We start from the raw sequence: 24,122 nt of genomic DNA on the forward strand, positions 1-24,122 counted from the left end.
AAGCTTTTAGAAGGATTTCAGAGTAAGCAACACTATTCTAGTCTAGTCCAAGCACTACTTGTCTGATCTAGTTCAGATGCTCAAGAAGAGTGTGGAGAATCGGGAGAGATCAGATAAGCACTGGGGAAAAAGAAACAAGTTATGGTATCATCATGGCTATATCTTCAATCAAAGAGTAACACATTTCTTAACCTACCAAAGAAGAAAAGTATTTCTGTAGGAAGATCTTGTACTAAGAAAATAAATGGCTCCAAGTAAGTCCAAGAGCTAAACATTTATATTCTTAGCATTAAAATACTAAATACTTAAAAAACACCTTCTTAGAAGTCTGATACTCTAATCCGCAAGAGAGGCTTTTATAAAAGGATGCTTAGACTCAACAGATAAATAACTTCCACTAACAAGACCAGAAATATACAAAGACACGTTGAAAAATTATATCCATCTGTGTGTTGCATGCAGGGTATGGGGCTTTTTTTTTGTTGTCACCCTGTTGCCAAAAGTATCTTAGAAACGAAAAGGAACCTATCAAGGAATTCAGTCATCTTTATCTTCTCTTTCTGTGACAAAAACTATGCAGGAAGGTTCAAAAGGAAATTCTTCCTGTGTGTTTTATTCCAGCCATAAAATATACTTTATAGTAGCACTGAAAGCAAGAAGACACTTTTATGCTGTGCTCACACGGCTTTATGCCACCTGGCCGAGAGACATTGGTAAGGCAGTGGAGCACACACCCTGTCATACGTGCTCAGCTTTTATTGCCCAGTCAGAAAGCCTTGTTTGCATCATTTTGAAAGGGAATAGAGCTCACTCCAAGAAAACCCCAACCTGGGCAAAATTCGAGCAAAATGCAAAAGAATCTGAACACCAACCTAGTATGGGGGAAAAACATTTAGCTGTTTCATTGACTTTTGCATTTCTACACTCTACTCCCTTGTTACAAGCAGGACTACACCTTTCAAACCTCTAGATACCACATGAAGCTGCTCTTCAGTTACCCAGTTTAAAGCCTTTTCTTAGGAAACATTTAGTGCATCTTTTCACACTGGAAAACAGCACACACACACACATGCAGCTACCTGAATTTTCAAAACAGGCCCAGGAATGGGGCTAAGCTCAGTACCACATGCCAGGCTCTGCCTGCCCTCCTGCATCCCCATCTGCCAAGTGAAGAGGTACTCATTTGTGTGGGAGGCATTTGGAACAGCCTTTCTGGCTGTGTAGGCAGACACCTACTACAAACACCACTGGTTTGGGGCCCTCTGGTAGGAGGTTCACACAGGGTTGGAGTAGCAGCCCTCTCAGTGGGGCAGCTCCTTTGATAGGAGGTATTGCTGTGCTGGCCATTTAACAGTTGGGTCTGCTACAAAAATGGGAATTAAATACATTTTTAAGGGAAGGAGGTGATTTTTCCTATTCAGTTTCCTTTTTTTTTTTTTTTTTTTTTTTACAACATGACCCAAACAACAGAAATGCTCCTGGAAATAAGTATTCTGATACTTCCATAAGTATGTGGAAACAGATCTACTTCATCCTGTGTTTTGTGACTTAGAAGATCACCCGGTTTTCAAAACTTAAATGGAAAATATTAGCTTTTAAAAGGTTCTGTCAAACTCTGAGCTGGCTTTTGTGCAGTGTGGAAAAGAACCTTGAGGCACTGATCCCGTAGCTTTCACCTGCTCTATCTGCCTCGGGATACAATAATGCATGGAGTGCATAGATGACTACCAGACATTCAAAGCCAGGGCTTACCACCCTTATCTGAGTGATCACAGACTCCTAAATGAGACACCCATAGGCCTCCAGCTGTGTTTGTGTGAGAAGGGCTCTCCAGGCCCTAAAGCTGTCCATTTGAAACCACCAAAGCTGGAATTATGCAGCAAAACATCAAGCACAAACACAGAACACTCTAAGAGTGTTTTAATACTGTTTTATATCAATAACAAGGGCTTTTTCTTCATGCATGGAGTCTTTGTTTGAATTGCATTACATGGCCTGTTTTAGTTTGGTTTATGGGCACATCCTGTGCACTCTTGCACAGTTGTTGAGCAATCCCATCCAATTCTAAAGGTTTATTTATGAGCATAAAGATGACTTACGGTAATAAAGAGTTACACCCTTGTCGTTCCAGCACTCACCTGCTCGCTGAGGATCTTATCATAATACAAACAATGAAAAAAAATACACTCAGATTCCGTTTTGAGCCGTGCCTGAGCAAAGCAGAGAAGGATAAACAAGGACCCTCCCACAGCTTCCAATTCCTGTACTGGTTTGAGGCAAGAGAAGAAAATTTGAACTGCAGTTCCTAGAAGGATGAAATATTTTTGTTTCACAGTGGATTCAAAGCTCACACTTCTGTCATTTTTTCTTTCATAGAAATGAAACACCTGCTTTCAAATGCCATATTTCTGGGTTTTCTTTGGGGTTTTTTGCTGGGGTTTTGGGGGGCTTTTTGTTTGTTTTGCTTGTTGTTGGTTCGGATTTTTTTCACACTAGGAGTGTTTCTTTCTGCCATTATATTAAAACTAAACTCTTGTGCAAAACAAACTAACTTTATCAACATAAAATCCAACTGTTTTGGAATATAATTGCAAATTCAAATGGATTATAGGGATGCAGGAACTGGGTTTGTCTATTTCCATCAGTGATAAGCTTCCATGTTTCTGTCCCACTTTTTTGTTGGTTTGTTGTTTTTTTTTTTCCCTACAGAAAGTGCACCTGGCCTGTGAAGATTTTCACCCTGTTTGCTTCTTGTCTCTCTGGGATGGAGGCCCTGCTGCAGCAGAGGACAAATGAAATGAACATCCTGGGGGTAGAGCCAGCTCAGAAGGAAACTGATCTTTCCCTGCCAGTCACTCACTACTGGGATTCTCCCTACACAGAGGCAATTCAGGGAGAGGCTCCTGCCAGTACAAATCTAACTGGGCTGTGTAAACACAGAGAAGGACCAGAGTCTGTGAGCTCCAGAGAGAGATTGCTTCCTTGTGATAAACCAAGCCAATAAATAAGTTTTTAAAAGACCAAGATGTCTAATGTTTAGAGGTTTAAAGAAGGATCAGATTTTGCAAAAATTATGGGTGATACTCTGGAAAAAAAAAAAAAAGTTACTTTGCATCAGCTAAATTCATCCTTTATTGAAACTGAAAGGAATAAAATCCTTTTAATGAAAGAAGGAAGAGAGCAAAGGCCTTGCCTATAGTGCCACAGCTCACCCCTGCCAGGGCAACAGGCTACACTGTAATGCCAGAGCCAGAGAGGGAGACACTGGGGACATCTGTGCCCCAACATGTGCCACCAGCCAATGTCCCCTAAGTGATGTTAGCTTACAGCAGAGAGCTGCTGGTTCATGCCCGTTCTGGGCCTTTCACCACAAGAAAGACTTTGAGGTGCTGGAGGGTGTCCAGAGAGGGGCAACAGAGCTGGGGCAGGGGCTGAGTTAAGTCACAGGAGGGAGCTGGGGGTGGTCAGCCTGGAGAAAAGGAGAGAGAGGGGAGACCTTACTGCTCTCTGCAGAAAGGAGGTTGCACTGAGACTGGGGTCAGCAACAAGTGATGAGGGGAAGTGACCTCTAGTTACATCAGGGGAGGTTTAGATTAGATGTAAAGAAAAAAAAATACAGAAAGAGCTGTCAAGTACAGACTGCACAGGGAAGTGGCAGAGTCGCCACCCCTGGAAGCATTGAAGAAATATGTGGGTATAACACTTGAGAGCATATTTTAGTGGTGAAATTGGTGGTGGTAGGTTGACAGCTGGACTTGGTGACCCTTAGAGGGCTTCTCCAAACTTAATGATTCCATGGCTGTATGATTTTAGATTGATTCTCAGCACAGCTTTTGCAAGAACTACTTGCAATTAATTCTGAGCATTAAAAAAAAATAAATCTTTTTCATAATAAACCTCATCATTTGAAATATAGACTGGAACAATATTGTCTGTTTTCATTTATGTCATAACAAAAAGCTGTAGACCCCAGAATAAATTGTCACTGTGCCACCTGTGTAACAAGCCAGGCTTCTGTGCTTCATATACCACTGAAGACTTTTAGCTAAGGATGATATATTAAAAACACATGCTGCATTAAACAGGGGTGAAAAGGTTTGCACTGTTTGATGGGGCTAGTTTTGTTTTTTTAGGTTTGTTTTTTTTTTAAGAGTACATACTGGCAGGAAGGGGCTAAACTAAAGAGAGGGGAAGAGGGGGAGAGCATAAAAAGAAAAAAAAAGCCAGAAAAAAAACCACAGGAAAAAAAAAAAAACAGGAAAACAAAACCCAGAAAAAAAAACAGAAAAAAAAAAAAAACAGAAAAAAAACAGAAAAAAACCCCAGAAAAAAAACCAGAAAAAAAAATCCACCAGAAAAAAAAAATCTAAACAAACAAACAAAAAACAACAAAAACAAAACAAAAAACAAGCAGGGAAAAAACCACCAAGGGGAAAAAAAAAGCCACAGAAAAAAACCCAGACAAAAACCCACAAAAAAACCCAGAAAAAATAAAACAGAAAAAAAAAAAAAAACCCAGGAAAAAAATACAAAAGAAAACCAAAAACAAACAAAAAAAAAAAAAAAGGAGGAAAAAAAAGTAAAAAAACAAACAAACAAACAAAAAAACCAAAAACAACAAAAAAAAAAAAAACCCTGAAAAAAAACCAAAGAAAAGGAAGAGAAAGAGAAAAGTGAAGGAAAAGAAACTACAAGCCCCCGAGGGTCTCCGGCAGAGCTGGGAGCCGCCCGGGCGGCCGCAGCTACCATGGACAGAGCCCGCCGCCCGCCCGCAGCGGAGGAGCCGCCCCGGCGCTCCCGGGCCCCGGGGCAGCATCGCCTCCGCTCCGTGCCGGGGCTCCGGGGCCGGGAGCGGCTCACGCACGGCTTTATGGCGCTGTCTGGCTCAGGTTGGGCCGCCCCGTGTTGATCCAGGGCATCCTTCGGAACACCTGCCTCCCAGCGCCAGGCCGTGCGGTTCAGTTGCAATAAAAAGTTCATAAAAGGGTTTATGGCCGGGTGCGCAAACCTAAAATTTTAAATTAATCAAGACAGCAGCTCATAGGCAACTTCAAAGGCTGTTTTTTTTAAACATAACAGTGTCCTCCTACGTGCAACACGAAAGCTTTGTGGCAAAATAGGTTTTGTTTAAGACAAATTGCTTCCTGCAGAAGCAATTAAAATATAAACCCTGATGGAAATATAAACCCTGATGGATTTTCCTTTCAGGTATACAGAACACTCACCACAGGAATTGTCTGTTCTGGATTTTGTAGCCCATTACCCCTGAAGGACGGTTATCAGTAACACCTATTTTTCCTAGGTAATGTCATGCAGGGAAATCTGAATTTGGACACACTGCAGTACATACAGGGAGAAGGCTGTGACTCCATGTTAAGTGCTTGAGAGGAGGGAAGAAACTTAAAAACAAGTTTAGAGAGCTAATAGAAAATATCCCAATTCCCTAGTTTGATCTAAAAGCCCAACTTCAGTAAAAAAAGGAATTAAGTTTCAAAAGAAAAATTGATCTATTCGGTTGTCATAAACCTGTGCTTAGTGTACACACTTAACACCAAGTGCATTGCTGAGGATGTTATTTCATGACACTATTTACATCCTTCATAGAGTAAAAAATTCTGAATAAATTTAGCTAGATAATGAGATATGATCAGGTCTGTCAATCTTAGGTAGAGTTTCAACAACTTTTAAAATATTTTCTGAGAATCTCCCTAATTTACAATGTGAATTCTTCTGGTTGGATGAATGGTATTTGAATATCAAGAATACTTTGTTGATGGCGCTCAAATATGAAGAATACACTGCTGATGCTGTCAGAACTTTTGATAATGCTACTCCCTTTCTTCAGCACAGTGTAGAGTTTGTAATGCTTATAAAATGTCCTGAAAATACAACTGGTTGAATATTATATTGTGGCTAAATGAGAGTTTTATAGAAACACTAAACTTGTTACGGAAAATTAAGAATAGTCTTCTAAATCTTGGTGACAGTATTGAACCGAATACCGAATATCCACCAGTATTGGGGTCTTCCAAGTTGCGCTCAGGTCTGGCTGAGTACTGAGAGGGCTTCAAAATAGCTGTGCTCTTTGAAAAAGCATATCCATGCTCTGGAATGTAAAATATTACTCAAGGCTCACTGTTTCTTAAGGCAGAAGTATGCATGATGGTATGGTTGCACAAAACTACATATTGGGCTGGGATGACAGATGTGTCATTGCTTCTGGGGTAATAGCCAAGAAACTATTCATGGTCACGGCTGCTGAAAAGCTACCTAAAGTAATGGAAAATAAGGGGTGAGGAAAGTAAACTTCAGCTTTGGATATACCTTTTTAATTATTATTTGCTTGATTTCACATGCACAAATACTTGTCCACATAAAAGCAAGTTGACAGAACTCCATTGCACAATTATTAAAAGACAGGCTTTACCAGTAAAATCTGTGGAATCACAAAAGCATCCCACAAGAGCTGTGTTCTCAGTTTCAAAAACCCTAAAATACTATTCTGCAAGCTAGAACAGCAGCTGCCAGCAATAACCACAGATTGACTCTCCAGACCATTCTCTGGACATGTTCCAGCACCTCAACGTTCTTCTTGTAGTGAAGGGCCCAGAAGGGCCCAGAGGTGAACACAGCACTCCAGGAGTGGTCTCATAGTGGGGAGCACAGAGGGACAATGTGAGAACAAGCATTTTGATCAGGCCACAAAGAAAGCATTGGTGTCCCTGCCTGGGTGAGGGGAGCTGGAACTAGATGATATTTAAGGTGCCCTCCCACACAAGCCCCCCTGTGATTCCATGGTTTGCCAGCTATTACCGGAGCAGACAGGAAGAACTCCTGCACAAGAGGGCCTGTGTGTATTCAGAGGGGCAGCCCCTGCAAAGCAGGTCATGACATTTGCTGTTAGCACATCTCCTCTTCACCATTTACTCCATACCCATGAAATGTGTGCAATGGCCAGCACAGGCAGATTTAAGCAATGCTCTCACATTTCTTTTGATGTCTCATCAGATTTCCTGGTCTTTTCAAAGACAAAGAGGGAAGCTGTTTCTCCCAAGCAACCTGCCCAGTTTTGTTCATGAATATAGCCCCAAATATATACACAATATGGTAATTAACTATCTCCTGGCTTTGTTGTTTCTCTCAGCTTTTTCCATTTGGGAAACCTCTGGTCAGCTTTCCTATGGTCTATTCTTCTGGTTAAACTGTTTCCATCATCCAACTTAGATCATGTTTCACTTCATACCACAGTGCTGAAGGTGGGAATTCTTTTCTCCAAAGAGGTGAGACCTTCCTGAATGCAGAGAAGGCTTATGCTGATGGAAATCTGTCACACTCCTCTCCAGTACTGTGTTCTAAAAGGTTAACATTAAATTGCCACTCAAAAACCCTTACCCATTGTATAAAAGTAAAAATTAAATACCCCTTTTAAAAAATCAGTGGCCTGCAGTAATTTCCAGTAACATTTGATGAGAACTTTAGGATATTCTCTTTCAGTGAGGGTATTGGAACTCATGGAATAATCCAGCCATTTGTTCTCAAACCTCAAAATGCACGAAGGGGGAAACAAAAAGTGTAATGCAAGGATTGCCAAAGGGAGTAGTTAGATGAAAATAGCAGAAATTAGGTGAACTTCTAATGCTATATTTTTTGTTACATTAATTGACTTTTGTCTGATTAAATATATTGATGTTGGTACTGTAGTAGAATCACAGAAACTGCTTGCACCAATTCTGCTGGCTTCCTTTTTTTCTCTAGGCATAATTATAGAATATGAACTTGACATGAGAAAAAAAAAATTAAAACCAGCAAGGAACTTTCTCCCTCATGAAATCCATATTTTCAAAAGCTGATGGCCCAGTCCTCCAACAGCTGCAGAGTCTCCTAATGAAAATGCCATGTGAGCCATTCACAGAGTATGAATTTTATGTGATAGCAGTAAACACAGCAGGTTTAATATCTACAAACTGGATATCAGGACAAACAGGAGAGGCTGGCAAGCAGTGGTTTGATTTTGTTTGATAAAAATGAAAGAAAAAAATAGAATATATTCTTAATTTTTTTTTTCAGGCAATAAAAAAGCTGAAATCTTCTGACACTGCATTTCCAACAATTTTCCAAAAAGCTGCAAAGGTAGAGTTAACATCTTGATGTTTTTACATTTCTCAGATTTGAGGTATTGAAAATCAAGAAGATCCATCAAAATAGATCAATTATTGAAGGGGAGGAAAAGGCTTTTTAAAATAATCTGTTGGTGTTTTATTTGAATAAACAAATTAAGGGTCTGCCAAAAGAGGATGCCAAGGTATTTGTTCCCAACGTTTCCTGCAGACTTTGGAGAGCCTAATTCAGTTTGGCCTGCTGACCCTTTGTGGAGGCCCTGGTCCTGCACCACCATCTATTTCAGGCATCTGCAGGTCAGTTCCCTACATCAGCCTCACAAACATTGTCAAGGTGTGCAAGGATAAGAAGTACAACTGCCAAATGCACCCACAGATATCACTTTAATATTCCAATAAGAGTCCGAGTTTTCCTTGTCCGCAAAGCACGCAAATGCCACAGAAACAGCTGAAAACCTCTGAATGCTCAGCAGCCTTTGAGGACCAAAAACCTGGCTTTGAATGCTCATCTTTCATTTCTCTTTTGGAGAATAATTTTTCTCTTATTCCTGGTTTAGGAATGCTTGAAATTATCACCACAGCATCTCTAAGGTAAGTTTAGACCCACTGCTTTCTGCTGGAAGATGCTCTTCTACTTACACTTCTCAGTTATTTAGAAAAACAAAAGGAAAACCATATATAGAAATAGCCTTTCCAGATGTCACTTCCTCAGGGGGTGGAAACACCCCTGGAAAGCTATGCATTACTTTGTAAATTCTTGTTTAGCCTGAGATACACAAAGGTTTATGTCCCTTATATACACCTCTGTAGTGGAATAGCCACACACAGGGACCCTTCAGCACTGGAGTGCCTGAGGCAGGTGGTGTTCTGGAGCTGCCACCACAAGTTCAGGTTCCAGAGGAGCTGGAATCATAGGGAATACCTGTGATGGAGGTGTCACCAAGCACCATAGCAGCCCCAGGCAGGTGCGCAGCAGTACCAGGAACTTCCAGAGCACTGATAGAACCTCACAGCTACTTCAGCTACACTGGACCACACCCCAGCCCCTGGTGGGGCAGCCCAAGGTTGAGAAACCTCCAGAAAAACCACAGCATGTGGTCTTCACAGCTCTAGAAGAGCCCAGCTGAAAAGGGGTTTAATACCCCGTAGCCCTTGCAGAATTAGCTAATGATACCAAATAAAACTGCCTTTCCTCAAAAGATGCCTCACTCCTTCACCTTCAGCTTTGAGCACTGCCGACTGCAGTTCCCCTGAAGGTGTCAGGGATAGGGTCAGCAATCACAGGCAACAGCAGCGTCCAAGTGAAGCAACCCCATTACTTTCTAACCCCAAAATCACAGCCAGCAGCGCTCCCAAGTTTTCACTCTCTTTCCCAACAGGAAAACCCTAGGAATCCAACAGCAATTCAGAGCCTCTCTTTCCCAGCTGCCATTCTCACAGAACCAGCCTTCTACTCTTCAAGCCTTTTTAAAGAAAAAGCTTTCAGGATAGTCTGCAATGCAAAGAGGCAGCCATCAAAGGGTAGAGCAGGGAAGAGGGTTAATTGAATGTCTTAATAGCCAAGTAATAGCAGCATAATTGATTTAATCCAGTAATCTTTCCACAACCAGAGATGAACCACACAAAAATTTGCTGTGAGAGTACTTTCACAAAACATTCTCATAAGCAATGAAACATAACAACGCAATTCAGGTTGTACTCATCATATCTCCACTACAAACTTCGCAGCACTGCTAAATTCAGGAAAAAAAAAAAAGAGATATTCTCCTACCTGAGAGGTGACTGAGGCTGGTAGGTACCACGTTTTGCACATCAAACTGTGCCTTAGAGCCCCACATACCCTGGACCACGACCTCAGAGCCATGTCCTCACCCACACCAGAGGGGAAGCTCCAGCAGGAGCAAATTACGCAGATTCAAACTTAATGAGGGAACAATCAAGAGAATCACCTTGTTTGTGGAAGCCTGCATCCAATCACCATCCCTCCCATAATATTGCTCAGCTTTATCCTATATCAGAAAATTTCCCCTCTCCCTCCTTCTTGACCCACCCTGGATAACAGGCTACAGCTGGGGTAACACAAGCTGCTCTGCATCCTGCTTCCTGGGGCATCAGGAAAGAATGACCCTATCAAAAACCGTGGTGAAACGTGTCTGGAGGTGTAAAGCCAGCCCCTGGCTAAACGTTCTTTGCTTTGAGCAAAGTCCTGCAACTGGAAATACTTTTGAAGCAACTGGAATAAAGTGTGTTGTGTGAGAAAGCTGTGGCACACATCCTGCACTCATGCCCTACCACTGGCCCTGGGCTCCTGCTGTCCACAGCAAGTCATTTAACGTTTCTGTGCCTCATGTCCTTCTACACAGACAGGATAATTCCCCCTAGGCCAGAGGAGATCAGGGACTGAGAACTATGAGTAGTCCCTGTGTGAGCCTTAGCCAAGCTCTCAGCTGTACCATTTTGTAGGATGGTTGTACAGTCCCACCACAGATCATCACAGCTTGTTGACAGTCAGCATTTGGGGGACCTTCATGTAACACTGGCCCTAAGTTCAGCATTGGTACCGGAATGAGAAAAATAAAATAATATCATATGTGGCTAATACAAAGCAAACACTAAAGTGATACTTTTGCCCACAGCACCTGAAATCCAAAGCAGACTAGTTGTACGGAAGTACTTAGCCCCCTTTCCACTGCTTTCCAAAATGGAGTATGGAGGAGCCCACTGCCCACCCTGACAGGGATCCCTGTTTCCCCTGCCTCCCCTCTTTGCTCTGACTCTGTGCACAGCCCACTCCTGCTCCGGTGGAAACCAACAGCAAGGCTTCTCCCAGCCTCTCCAGCCACAGAATGTTTAGGCAGAAGAGCTATCTTTTCTGTGTTAAAAAAACCTCAATAAATAAATGCAACACACTTCTCCTTTTTTGAAGTAGACTTTACAGAAGAGATGCTGCAGGAGACATTGTCATGCTTTGCTCTTTCACTGCTGGTGAATTTAATAAATGAATAAATAAATTAAAAAAAAACCAACACAACAAATGGATCTCCTCGCACTGCTCCCAGGAGAAGCGGGGGCGGTCTCAGTTCGGGGGGAAGGGGTGGGCCGGTGTCCGCCGACTGCCGAGGGAGCGGCGGGGGGCCGGCGTGTAGCTGCTGGTCGCGGATGCCGCCCCGGAGCCGGGAGCGAGCAGGAACCTTTCTGTGGCAGGATAAAAATGTTGACTGTAGATAAGCGAGGTGCAGGTGGGGACTGAGGGCTCTGCGGCGGCTCCGGCCGGTGCCCAGGGTTTGCCTTTGGGGTTTATGGGAAGCAGGTGATGCCGCTCAACGGTCTCGGGCTTATTCAACCTGTGCCCTGAACCAGAGTTCAGTCAGGGCACGTCGGCGGTCCGGGCATCTCCCGTCCTGGCAGAGCCCCTGCGGGAGGAAGGGAGCAGAGAAAACAAATAAATGCTCAGGAACTTGCAGAATCAAACGCCTTCCCCTACCCGGGGACGGAACTCGGAAAGCTCCGCTGGCTTGTTGCGGGGCGCATCCCAGATGTGCCGGGGCGCTGGGTGCACGCCCGGCATCCTCCCCGGGCTCACCGGTCCCGGACAGGGTAGAGAGATGGGCCACCTCCCGGCGTGTCCCGCCCCAGCAGCGGTGACGAGTCCCGCGCTGCCCGCGCGTCCCCCACGCGTGCCGGGGGGCGACGTGGGGCCCGTCCCGTGCCCCCGCACCTGCCGGGCTCCGCCACCCTCTGAGCCAGAGGATTTTGCAGCGCAGTGTCGCACCACAGCCCGTACGCGATGCGCCGCTCGATCCCCATCCCGGCTTCCGCCTCGGGAGAAAACTGCGTTTCTGAGCATCGGATGGGGACAAAAAGAAACCCCAAGAACAAGGATGTCGAAACACAAAAATATCAGTGGGTGGTTGGAGTTGAAATGATACGAGCTGACCCGGTAGGGCCGAGGGATTTGCTTGATCCGAACAGGTCTTTTAAAGACCAATCTGACAAGCCGGAGAGGGGTTTGCCGTGCCGGTGGGCCGGGTGTCCTGTTTCAGCGAGTCACGTACCATTAAAGAGGCACTTTTACAAGTTTGTGGCGAGGCGCTGAGGCATTCAAAACTGCTCGCTCGGGAGAAAAACCCGCGGCGGCAGCGCTTGGGGAAAGGGTTAACCCGCTGGCCGCCCTGCCTGGGAAATGATGGTAAATTATCCGGCGCGTTCTCCCGGGGAAGAAATTAGACTTCAAAAGGGCTGGAGCCCTTCTGAATATATATCAAGCAGATGGGCTGATGCGCTGTCTCGCTGATGTGCCATTGATTAGCCGCCCCACAAAATTGCTGCAGCCCCGCTCGCCCACGGCGGGTGCGCGCCGCCGCCCGCCGCTCTCCGGGGCACCCCGGCGGCGGCAGCGCGCCTCGGTGTCGAGCGGGGGAACAGGGAGGGCCGCCGCAAGACACCGGGAAAGAAAGATGAGATCAGAGTGGGGAGAGCAGGGGAAGAGGGGAAAGAAAAAATAAAAACCCCAAACCAACAAAAACAACAACAAGAAAAAAAAAACAACCCCAAAACAACAACAACCCCCCCCCCCCCCAAAAAAAAAAACCTAAAAAACAGAGGAAAAACCGGGATGAAACACAAAAAGAAATCACTTCAGAAAAGGAGGGGATTTGTTTTCCCACCCCCAAATCTAGCCTTCCCTATCAGCCCTGCAGAGAGCCCATCCCCGCACTGCACAAGCTCCCATCCCGGGTCCCAGCTGCGCTCCGCGCTGCAGCGGGAGCGACGGGCCGGCATCTCCCCACCCCGAGCAGCCTCGTTTAAACCGAGCCGGGAGCGAAAAGTTGCGGGGAGCGGCAGCAGACCGGAGCTCTTCCCGCTGCCCGACGGCGCAGAGGCGGCCGCTCCGCCGCTGGCGCCCCGCGGGGAAGAGTCCGGCTGCGGCACCGGGCTGGGGGGCTGGGAGTGTCGCATCCAGCCCCGGAGGAGCTCAATAAAAAAGGCCTGCTCCCTCCTCCCGGGCCTAAGCAGGGAGGGAGAAAAGCACACGCCAGAAAGTCACCCATTGAAGCGTTTAAATGCTTCACCGCTCAAACCGCCTTTGACACGCCTTGGCTGGGCTCCCGAAGGCATCCCGAGCCATTCGATAGCGCTTCAGAAGAGGCCTTTCTGTCTGCTCCGCTCTGGGCAGCCTGGAGACGGCCAGCGGCGGCAGCGGCAGTGCACCCACGGCACAGGTGCAGCGCAGCCCGCGGAGCCGCGCTCCCATCCACTCCCGGGGACTCCTCAGAGGGAGTCCGCCTGAAGTTGACATGGGGTGGCGGCAGGGCAGCATGTGGCTTTCCGAGGCTCCAACTCAGCTGCGGGAGGGCTGCGCCGGCCGTGCGCCCCAGCTCCGAAACCGGCGGACAGAGCCCCGAGCAAAGCCCCTTCCGCGCTGCAATGACTCGGCCAGGGGCGGAAAAGTTGACCCCTTATCCCCCAGGGTGCGCCGGCAGCTCCTCGCTCCAGCCGGGCTTGCCCGCGGAGAGGATGCTCCCCACGCGGGGCCGGCAGGGTCCCCGCCTCACCCACGCACAAGCCGATCCCTCGCCACTTTCCCCTCATTTTTCTCTCCCGGCCGGGCACGTCACGGGCACATGCGACGGCGGGTGACCAGACCCAAGGTCGGCTCCTGCCGACGGATGGCCGGCATCGGTGCCCGTGGGTGGCAGTGCCAGAGGTGGGGCCGGGAGTCAGGCACACAGAGATACACAAGCCGGGAGGTGCCCCTCGCGGGGACGGGGCTGAGGGGCGCAAAGCTGCCGGGGCGCTTCCCTGTGCTCCTGCACGGAGCGGGGGATTTCCGCGTGTCTCCGTCGGTGCTGCAGCGGCCCGGAGCCCGGCGAGCGAGTGCACGTGTGTGCCTGCGGCCACGCGTGTGCGCGCCCCGGCGTGCCGGCCTCGGCGTGGGCTCGCCCATCCCTCTGTGGGCGCCTGGCCCTCCGCACTGTCGGAGCAGACACGCTGGGCCGTTCCTGAGTATCTTTTTCTCCTCCTTTGTCTCCCTTTCTTTGGCTTTGACTCTTTCAGGTGCCCCGGCGGTGCCCTCGCGTGCTGCTGGTTGCTGGGAGGTGGCGTGGCTGCCACTGCGCTGCTGTTGTGCGAGGGGAGGGAGGGAAGGGGGCTTGAATGCTGGCTGTTGTGCTCGGCTGGGGTGGGGGGCCGCCGAGGAGGAGGAGGCCGATGATGATGATGATGGAGGGGAGGGGGTGACGATGGAGCTCACCGCGGGCGCGCAGCTCCCTGGGGAGCCGCCTGAAAGGCCGCTGCGCTCACCAGCTGACAACGCGTGCTCCGCTCCAGACACGGCGCACCGCGGCCGGGAGCGAGGCCAGACCCCCCCTCCGCCCTCCAGCCCCCCTGTCCCCCCCATTGTCCGCCCCAAAGCATTGTCCGCCCCGCTCTAATTAAGAAACGCTGGCCCCACGGCCAACTCCCCTTCTAACCCCACACCCCCTTCCCCCCCCCCGCCGTGGTCCCTGCGCTTTTCTGGTCTCCCCTCGCTGGGTTTAACCCTTTCTCCTCCTTCCTTTCCTCCTCCCTCCCCGAGGCCAGAGGTTGAGCAAACAGCAGCCGGAGAGCTGCAGGGCTGAGATGCGCCTTGGCCGCCGCGCCTCGCCCCGCTCCGTCCCCCCAAAATCCCCGCCGCCGGCACGGCCGGGCAGAGCCCCGCACCGGAGTTCGCGGCCGCCCTTCGTCCGGCTTTGATCCGGGCTCAAAAGCCAGCGGAGCCGCCGTGCGCCGCGCACAAAGGCGACTGCATCCCCGAGCCCCCCCAGCCCCCGCGCTCGTTTCGCACACCCCGGAGGACAGTCAGCGTTCAGCCAAAATTTAACGCTCGGATAGTGCGCTCCTGACTCGCCCTTTTCAAATAAAAGCCCGTTTAGGATGATAAAACCCCACGAAGCAAACCGGGCGAGACTGCTTCCAGGGGCTGGTGCGCGTCCCCGCTCTTGTTAAAAAAACTTTGCGGTAGTCTCTACAAAACAAACACTGTCGCAGGCTCAATAAAGCGATTTATCCATCTTCATTACTTAAAGAAATGTTGTCTCTTTGTTTGTTTGGGAGATATTAAGCATGCTTAGCTTGCAACACATAGTTGATTCCTTTGCTAGTATCTTGGATACTTGGATCTGACTTTGGAAGGTAGGAGCTAATTGCTAATAATGGAGAGAAAGGAACCAGCCAGCATAGCGGGAGTGGCCTGGCATATGGGGAATGAGCGGTCTGAAATACTCAATATTCAAGTTTCCAAAATATTAATGAGATTATAGCAACCTGCAGCTATACGTTACAGCTTGTTAACGGAGTGCGAGAGAGGGGGGCTGCCAAGCGGTTGTTATGCAAACTCTATAGCTGAACCTTAAAATGGGAATGCGGCTGGGTATCTCTTTCAAAGAAGCGCTAAAAAAAAAAAAAAAAAAAAAAAAAAAAGAAGAAGAAGAAGAAAAAGCCCCTCAGACGGCGAGTGCTGCTGCGCTGCGGCTGCGATCGTCTGTCGGGGGAAGGGACCCGACCGAGGGAGCGGGGAGGATTTTGATGCGCTCTTTTCCACCACCTCGCCTGCTCGCAGCCGCAGAGGCAGAGCCCGGGACGGCGGGGTGGAGAGAGGCTGCACGCACCCCTTCCACCACGGCCGGCAGGCACCGCCGGGACCCCTCCGCGGGTGCTGCCCCTCAGTCACGGCGGCGGGTGCCGCTTCCCCCGCGCCGAGTACATCCCCAAATTAAACCAAATAAACAAAACAACTCCCCCAAAGTTGGTGGTTTTTTGCTCCGCCGCATCACTCCCGTGATGGGACCCTTCGCGTGCCCCCCAGGATGCGAGACCGCTTCCACAGCACGGAAATCTGTGCCGGTAACCACAGCTGACCTACCCCGACAAAGCAGGCATTTTATTAGGAAGGCAAATGACCCTCCCGATAAACTTTCCACCCTGCGGGACCGCAGCCCGCTTCGGCAGGTACGGGCGGCGGCCGCGGTTGCTGGCGGCAGCAGGGCAGGGCGACAGCGCGGGGTTACCGGGGGGGCAGGTGCTCTGTTTCTGCCGGGGAAAGCGACACCCTCACGGGCTTCGCTCCCGCGGGGGCCGCTCCCCTGGCCGTGCCTGGTTAACTGATCACCCCTGCGACACCCCCCTCCCAGGGTCACCTGCTGAACCCAGCGGGACCCCGGCACCGACACGGCTCCGGTTTAGCCCCGGGTCTGTTGTCACGGGCAGGCTGGGCTAAGCATCAGCCAATCCCCCACTCCCGTCCGGGTTTAACCCGAGCCCAAGGGCCACATCCTGATCCCCCGCGACCCGCCGCGCTGTTCAGGGGGTCCCTTAAACCCCGCCGGCTTCTCCTCCCGCTCCCAGCCCTTCTCGCTCGGCTTATACCGAGGAGGCTCCGTGGGAAGATCCGCTCGTGTTCCCGAGAAGAGGAGGAGCGGGGAAGAAGGGAATGATGTGACTCGAGCGGAGGTGCGGGGACAGGCGCTACAGGAACAGCGACAAGCTCCTTACCCGGCACTTGTTGCAATTACCCGGTTCCGCTGGGAACTGCGGGAGGGGAAACGGGACAGGGTCCCGGCGGCGCAGGGAGGGAGCGGAGGGAGCGCTGCTCCACGGGCAGAGCCCGCCCCGGACTCCGGCCCCGGGGTCCGCCCGTCCCTCTGCAGGCAGCCGGAGCGCCCCATCGGCTCCCCGGAGCATCGGCCCCGGCTCTGTACCTCTCATCCCCGCCGAGAGTTTGACACCACCCCGGCTCAGGAAGGGCGAAGGGGGAAGTTGAACCCGAGCACGATTCGAGGCTGATTTTGTTTTGGTTGTTTTGGGTTGTTTTTTTGTTTTTTTTTTTTTCTTCCCACGTTTATTTGATCTCAAAAAAAATTCAAAATTAAAATACATAAAACAATGGCAGCTGGCGTTGCTAAAATCAAAATAAACGATTTTCGTCGTAGAAAAGAATTTTTTTTTAAAAAAAGAGAGAAGCAGAAATAATTGCAAACACTCCATAATAAATACATTTCCTATTATCACAAAAGGAAAATAAAACTGACATAAAAGTTTGACACGACAAAACCGTTTTCGTTTTTAAGAGAGCGTTAGGATTAAGTGGCTTAATTAAACATTGGTCTCCAATTGGCAGTTAGTAGCTTTCCTCTTGAAACTGCATCTCCAGCCGCTGATAAAGTGCTTGCGCCAAGTTTCCCCCCAAAAGACGCCGACGTGGCGCTCTAAGGAAAATCCAAATTTTCTCCGCTATTTACAGGTTAAGACGGTGCGCTATGGACTTTTGTGTGTGTGTTTTGTGTGTGTGTGTTTCCACAGCAATGCGACCCACGGCAGGACCGGTGTCCTGGAAGACGGGGGTGTCAGGGCAGGTTCACGGCTGGGTGGGGACGGATGGCGCCGGCGGCACCCCCGGCAGCGGGGCCAGGCTTTCTCCCTGCGCATCACCTGCTCGCCGACGGGGCGAGCCAGGCTAAGGCTGCGAGGTGGCGTGTTGGCAGGAGGGAACGGCAACGACTTCTAGGCGAAAGAAACTTTCGATATGTAAACTAAAAATTAAAACAAACCAACCGACCCTGACAGACAAGGCGGGTACAGTCACTCGCTAACAGCCATCCCCCCTGGACAAACCAGGGGCTGCCGGGGGTGGGAGACGAGGTGGCGGATTTCAAAGCGACCGAGGGGAGCCGATGCCGTCCGTGGCGGCTAGGCGTCCGGCTGCTCACCCCGCGGCGGAGTCTGTGCTTCGAGGGGCGGCCTTGCGGGGGTGCCGAGGACGACGCCCCTGCCTTAGCTGGCCTCATCCGAATCGCTGTAGTGGGAGCGGGGCGAGAACTCCCCGTCACTCCTGTGGGACCGGGGCGACGTCTTGCTCCTCTCCTGCGGCGGCTGCCCGGGCTGCGGCAGGAGGAGGGCGGGGGAAGGGGCTCTCTGCGCCATCAGGGCGCCCTCGGCAAAGGAGAAGTGCAGCGGGTCGAGCTGCACCGAGTAGCCCCCCGCGGCCGGCGGCGGGGGGAAGCGAGTCCGGCCGTGCCCGGGGGGCGACGCTCTAGGCGGCCCCGGCGGCGGCGCCGGCGGCCCCGGCGGAGCTCCGGCCCCGGCGGCGGCGCAGGGCTGCTCGAAGGGGGCCCCGCGGTGCTCGGCCTTGCCGGAGCCGTCGGAAGGGGCGGCGGGGCCGTGCAGCAGCTCGGCCAGGGCGCTGATGTAGATCTGCGCCATCTGCAGCGTCTCGTACTTGGAGAGCTTTTTGTCGTTGTTGAACGAGGGGATGACATTGCGCAGCTGGTCGAAGGCATGGTTCAGCCCGTGCATCCGCCGCCGCTCCCGCGCGTTGGCCGCCAGCCGCCGCTGCTTCTGCACGCCGCTCACCTGCGCCCGCAGCCCGGGGCCGCCGCCGCCCCGCGGCCGCCCGCCGCCCCGCGCGCCGCCGGGGCTGCTCCCGCCGCCCCGCGCCGCGCCGCCCTCCGCCGCCGCCGCCTCGTCGTCGTCGCCGGGCAGCAGGTAGCGCGGCGAGGCGGCGGCGGGCAGGCGGGCGGCGCAGCACACGCCGAGCCACGAGCCGGGCGCGAAGCCGCCGCAGCCGCTCTGCTCCGGGCCGGGCGGCGGCGGGGCGGGCCCCGGCGGCTCGCGGCCGCGCTCTGCCCAGGGCGCGCTCATGGCTCTATCGCCGCGCGCCCATCGGCCCGCGCGCAGCCCCCGCCTCGCCTCGCGCGTGGCGCCCCGACGGCTCCGGTGTCGGCCGGGCTCGCGCCCCCCTTTAAGGAGCGGCACGCGCCGGGGTCCCCCCCCCCCCCCCGCCCCCGCTCCCCCCCCTCCCCTCCTCTCCCTCGCGCCCCACCCCTCCCGCCGCACGCCCTCCACTCGCGCCGGTCGCGTGTCGGCGCGGCCAATGGCGCGCGCGCGCGCGGGGCCGGCGCGTGCGGGGAGCCAATGGCGCGCGGGGGGAGCAGGGGCTGCGGCCGGCGGCGGCGGACGGGAGGGGAGCGGGGGGGTTTGGGGGGGGGGTGAGCCCGGGCCGGCGGCACGCGCTGTCCCGCCCCGCCCCGCCCCGGGCAGGCGCGCGCCGGGCGGCCTCCCCGCGCGCGGCGGGGCGGAACGGGGTGGGGGCGCCGGGGAGAGCCCCGACGGCGCGTCCGCCCCGCGCCGGGCGGCTCCGCCGACAGAGGGAACCGACACCCGCTGGCACCGGGCTCTCCCCGCCGCTGCCTTCTCTCAGGACGCTCCGTCGCGCCCGCCTGGGGAAACATCCTTTTCCGTATAGCCAAAGGCTCCGGTAAATGCCTGCCCTGGCCTCCGCAAGCCTGGCGGGAGTAGCCGTCGGTCCGCCCGGCTCTCGCTGCGGCCGCCGCGACCCTGCCCGCGGAGTCGGTGCGGAGCGCTGCCCGCACGGGACGGTGCGGGCGGCGGTGCAGGGGGCGCGGCGCTGCCGTGCGGATGTTCGGCCGCGAAGCCGCCGAGGTAATGCCCTCGGTTGTAGAGCGGTAATCCCGGGGACACGCGGGAAGCCCACGCGGGACCCGGTAGGTGAGAAGCGGTGGCGTTTGCAGCCGGGACAGCACACTGCCCCCGGAGCTGCCACGTTGTCGGCAGGGTCCCGATCCCCCGCGAGCGAGTCCTTTTGTTGGGCCAACAATAGCTGGCCAAAGGTGGTGGAGAGGGAAATAACTCCGTGCACGCATCTTAACTTCCCTTCCGCGCTGCCTCCCCTCCCGCCACCGCCGCCTGCCTGGAGAGGAGAAGTGGAGGTTTGCCCGTGTGAATAGGCGTGTGGAGAACAAAGTGATGGGCACAGTATGAGGTAGATATGTTTTTTCAAAAGTGAATAACTCGCAAGCGAAGGAGGGAGCGAGGGAGCCCAGCAGCTCAAAGCCGAGCGGCAGTGACACGGAATGAGCAGCCTCGCTAGTTTAGGAAGCTGGCTGGGCACACTTGGCGCATGGCAGGCGCCTGGGGCCCACCTTCCACAAACAACTGGATGGTACTGAGAAAGCGCAGAGATGGTGGTTTGCTTTCTTTAAAAACAAACGGAGGCAAACCTTCGCTATTTCTTTTTTTTTTTTTTTTTTTTTTTTTGCTAGCTATTATGCTTCAAAGGCAAAAGCTGTTGTATCCCCCCCAAAACAAGTTGTCAGTTTCTGACCAAAATGGAAGTGTTTATAGGGTAAGAAGGAGCAGAAGTCAATACCTTGTTTCTGTATAGTATCCAAAAAGTTGCCAGAATATCTATCTGTATCTAGTAAAAACTTTTGTACTCTCCTATTATCTAACCCTCCCCCCCACCTTCAATAAATGCTCCTATCGTTAACAGGAGAAAAAGCCCTCAGCACTGTGCTGCATGGTGCCGTTTCCTGGCTAAATTCCCAGCCCCCCGGCTTCTCTTTCAGTCGACAGGCACCACGTGTTCCCTTTCTGGGTGCCCTTGGCACAGGTGTGCTTTGCCAGCAGCCCTGCTGTGCTCTCCTCCCCAGGGTCAATCCCGCATGTTCCCTGTTTGGGCACCGGGTGCCTTCTGTGGCTGTGAGCTGTTCCATGCAAGGACCGTGGGCCAAACCTTGGAAATGAGTGGGAGCTTTGCTGAGCAGTAGCCACTGACACCCGTTTCCAGAAGCCTAGCAAGCGCCCAGCATGGGGGGGAGCCAGGCTGGTGCAGTGCTGAAGTCTTAAACATCTCCCTCCAGGCTGGTGGGCTGTGTGGCTGTCAGGCCTCCTTGACAGCAAGCCCAATCCTCCATCCCACAAACCATCCACTGGCCTCTGGGCACAGAGGGAAGCAGCATCATATCAGCCTCTCCTTTGGATGCAAGGTGGCTGATGCCCCAGAAGGACCCTGGCCTCTGGATACCTCACAGGGCTGCTGTCAGGTGCTGGGGACTTCCCTTAGCAGTACCTCAGTGGCTGTATGGAGCACTGGGGACATCGGCCGAACACTTCAGCATGCTCCTGCGATGGGAAGAGTTCCTGGCTGGGAAACAGTAACAGCTGCTTATTTTTCAAGTGCGTGTTTTGTGAGTGCATGCACGCTTTGAAACTGGAAGCATCTGAGACTCACTCCACAGTTTGCCTTTGAAAGGACACACACAAAAAGCTATTTTCCCCACCATCACCGCTGCTCAGAGGGGGAAAAATGTTTCATTGAAATCCAGTGGTCTCTGTATGCCTGTATCTGCTGTGTGTGCACACTCTCAGAGTCAAAGTCAAAGGCAAAGGGTGGTTTATGTCAGCACTGGATTTAGCTCTGCTCTCCCAGAATAAGATAAATGTAAGTGATGAAGAACTCCTGGGGCTGGCTGAACTCATTTTGTATTCAACACTGCCCGGCCCTTTTCACTTTCCTTTCTCCCTCTCTTTGTATGTTCAAGCCTACTTGAGTTTCTTTTTTTCTTTTGTAGAAGTTGGTTCTTTTGAAGCGGTTCGAGGCACGCCCTGCTGCAAAGGGGACTTCACGGGAGTCGGAAACACAGGCACACCGGTCTGAAACACTTACTGTACAATAGCAGGAATGTAGGAAGCCTTGAAAATGAATCTGCTCTAAGCAAGTGTCAAAGCATTCAGAGGAAAACAAACTGAACTTATCCCCATATCTTTATGCATATTTTCCCCCCAGTCCTCCTTTCCTCTCCCCCCCACCCCCTCCCCGGTTAAAAGCCCAGGCTCTCGGGGTCAGGAACGGACTAGTGTTACAGAAAAATGGGTTACAAAAGGGGGGACAGCAGACTTGCAAAAAGCTTCCTCTATCATTACAGCCAGAGACATTTTGAAAGCACACAAAGCACATGGGTCAGTTTGTACTCACCAGTCTAATTGCTCATTCAATGCCATTTCAAGATCAGCCACCTACTCTGCAGGCATCACCACTCGTCAGAAAGTATTCTATTCTTTCTCCTCCCTTTCCCCACATGTTCTCCCATTTCCTCCTTTCCTTTTGAAAAGAACGTGGGGAGACACACAGCCCTCTTTTTACCTCCCCTGGTCTTCAGGCAGTACAACCCACACATGGATAGAGACCAAGGTGTGAGTCTTGCTCACTGAGATCAGGTAGTCCTCGCTGAATCTCAGCTACAACCAGCCCAGGCCTCCTGCAGGAGGAGGAAAGGGGGAATTTTGCCCTCCCAGTGGCTGGCCTGCTCCCTGGGATGGCAAACCCCATCTAGGAGCTACTACAAACACAAAAATACAATATATAGCTGAATTATTTTCAGTCTCATGGAGTGCATCATCAGAATACTCACCCAAATAAAGCATTCATACTTTATTCAGAGCAAGACTGCTTAAAGCAGAAAAGGATCCAGCAGCAAATGTTTCTTAGGCTCCTCCTATGACCAGTGCCTAATGCTTTACTGTCAAATGTGTTTCAAATGCACATTAGAAGGGAAGACTGCAAGGAATGCAAGAGCCTAGGTACCAGGGAAGTCACATTTCTGAACCCTGCCCCTTTCCACTCAGGACAAGTAGGACCATGCTGCTGCTGAAGCAGATGTGCCCTCACTTCTGCAGAGCAATTTTCCTGGGCAGATAATTACAATTACCCAATGCTGTGTGCTCCAGCTCTTGGAGGGTTTGTAAAACTAATTCCCATTTCTTGGTGACATTTACCTCCATAAATATCTATGCTCTGGGGCTAACCCTGTGTACACTTGCAGTTGTGTACAGTTAATTCTAGTGCAAGTACCTCCACTGCCTCCAAGAGAAATGCAAAGCATTGGTATAACAATACTTGCCTACCTCCTGGGGCCATTGTCAGGCATAATGAATTCAGCCTGGTGATACAGTTGGAAATCTTATCTATGGAATTTGTACCTACATTCTGCCTGTCTATTTAAATGTATACAGCTCTTACTGAGACATTAATTTATGCTTATATTTTGAAAATAAAAACCTTCATATTCAAGGAAGCCTCACTCATAATAATTTCCCTTTGATAATTTTGTTTTAAACCCTTTTTTGTTTTGTACTCAGCTTGGCAAGGAGGATCCACTAAAATTGCTAAATGCCTTCAGTCCCACCAAAGTCTTGCTCAGCTGAGGCACTTCTCAGCTGTGGGACACTTTAAACAACGATGTTATTCCAGGTGTAGTTTGTTCACCCTCTGCAGCAGGGTGCATGCTCACAGGCACCACCCACAGGTCCCTTGTTTTACTTTTGAAATGAGCAATACGAGAACACTAACGACCTTCCCTGCTTTATGAACAACTGCTTTCTAACATACTTTCATTAGGCTGCTACTCGATATGTTTTACTAGTATAAATCATTTAAACAACAAAATTACCACCATAATCAACAGGTTTACAGTATATGACCAATACTCCATTTAGTTTAAGTTCAGAGAATTAACATCAATCCATCCACAGAAATAATATATTTCCTTCAAATCACATCTGGTTACTTCCTCTTGCTCTCAAGGTCTTTTGCACAAGAGCCCAGAGAATGTAAATACTCCAGATTTGCTGGCACTAGATTTATTTCTTTTTTAACTGATTGCCTCAGAATTCCCTTTTTCACTGTCACTTTAGGCACTGCACAAAGTACAGTTATAAAGGTTTGCTCTGGGAAAAGGATCTAGTCATAGCTTCAGGTATAAATGAAAAATCTAGCTTGCAGGCTCTCTGTGGCATAGTAGTAACATGTAAGTGAACAAGAGAGAGAAAAAATAATAGCTGATATGTAAGCAAGAGGAAAAACAAATTAAACATTTGAAAGAGTCTGCCTTGCCTCTCAACAGCAGCATTACTTGAGCAGTAACCTGGGAGTGCAGGGGGCTGCTTCAATTGTACTGGGCCTTCGATCTGCTGTTCTCACATCCATCACCCACACAGCTCTTGGCAATCAGGCAGCCTAGTCCTTGAAGGAGGTTTCTTAGCTGTGGAAATGCCAGCATGGAATCTGAACATTTGCGGGTCTCCTGAGGAGGGAAGGTTCCTAAAATGTGAAGAGTAAATATTTACAGTCACAGAAGCCAAAACAATGTGGAGAACAGTGGTCCTTCT

At 51.0% G+C, this 24,122-nt stretch overlaps 1 protein-coding gene across 1 annotated transcript; it reads right to left on the minus strand.

Annotated features, from left to right (window-relative positions):
- Positions 1-17,927: 17,927 nt before the first annotated feature.
- On the minus strand, positions 17,928-18,794 carry ATOH1 (atonal bHLH transcription factor 1). The gene has a single exon (XM_038136623.1). The coding sequence runs from the start codon at positions 18,792-18,794 to the stop codon at positions 17,928-17,930; it is 867 nt and encodes a 288-aa protein (XP_037992551.1).
- Between the last annotated feature and the right edge of the window lie 5,328 nt (positions 18,795-24,122).

The sequence above is a fragment of the Motacilla alba genome, chromosome 4, assembly GCF_015832195.1.
Source record: "Motacilla alba alba isolate MOTALB_02 chromosome 4, Motacilla_alba_V1.0_pri, whole genome shotgun sequence".
NCBI lineage: Eukaryota > Metazoa > Chordata > Aves > Passeriformes > Motacillidae > Motacilla > Motacilla alba.

Bases quoted from the DNA above. Each gene is read 5' to 3' on its own strand.
- ATOH1 (XM_038136623.1), bottom strand. From the start codon at position 18,794: ATGAGCGCGCCCTGGGCAGAGCGCGGCCGCGAGCCGCCGGGGCCCGCC.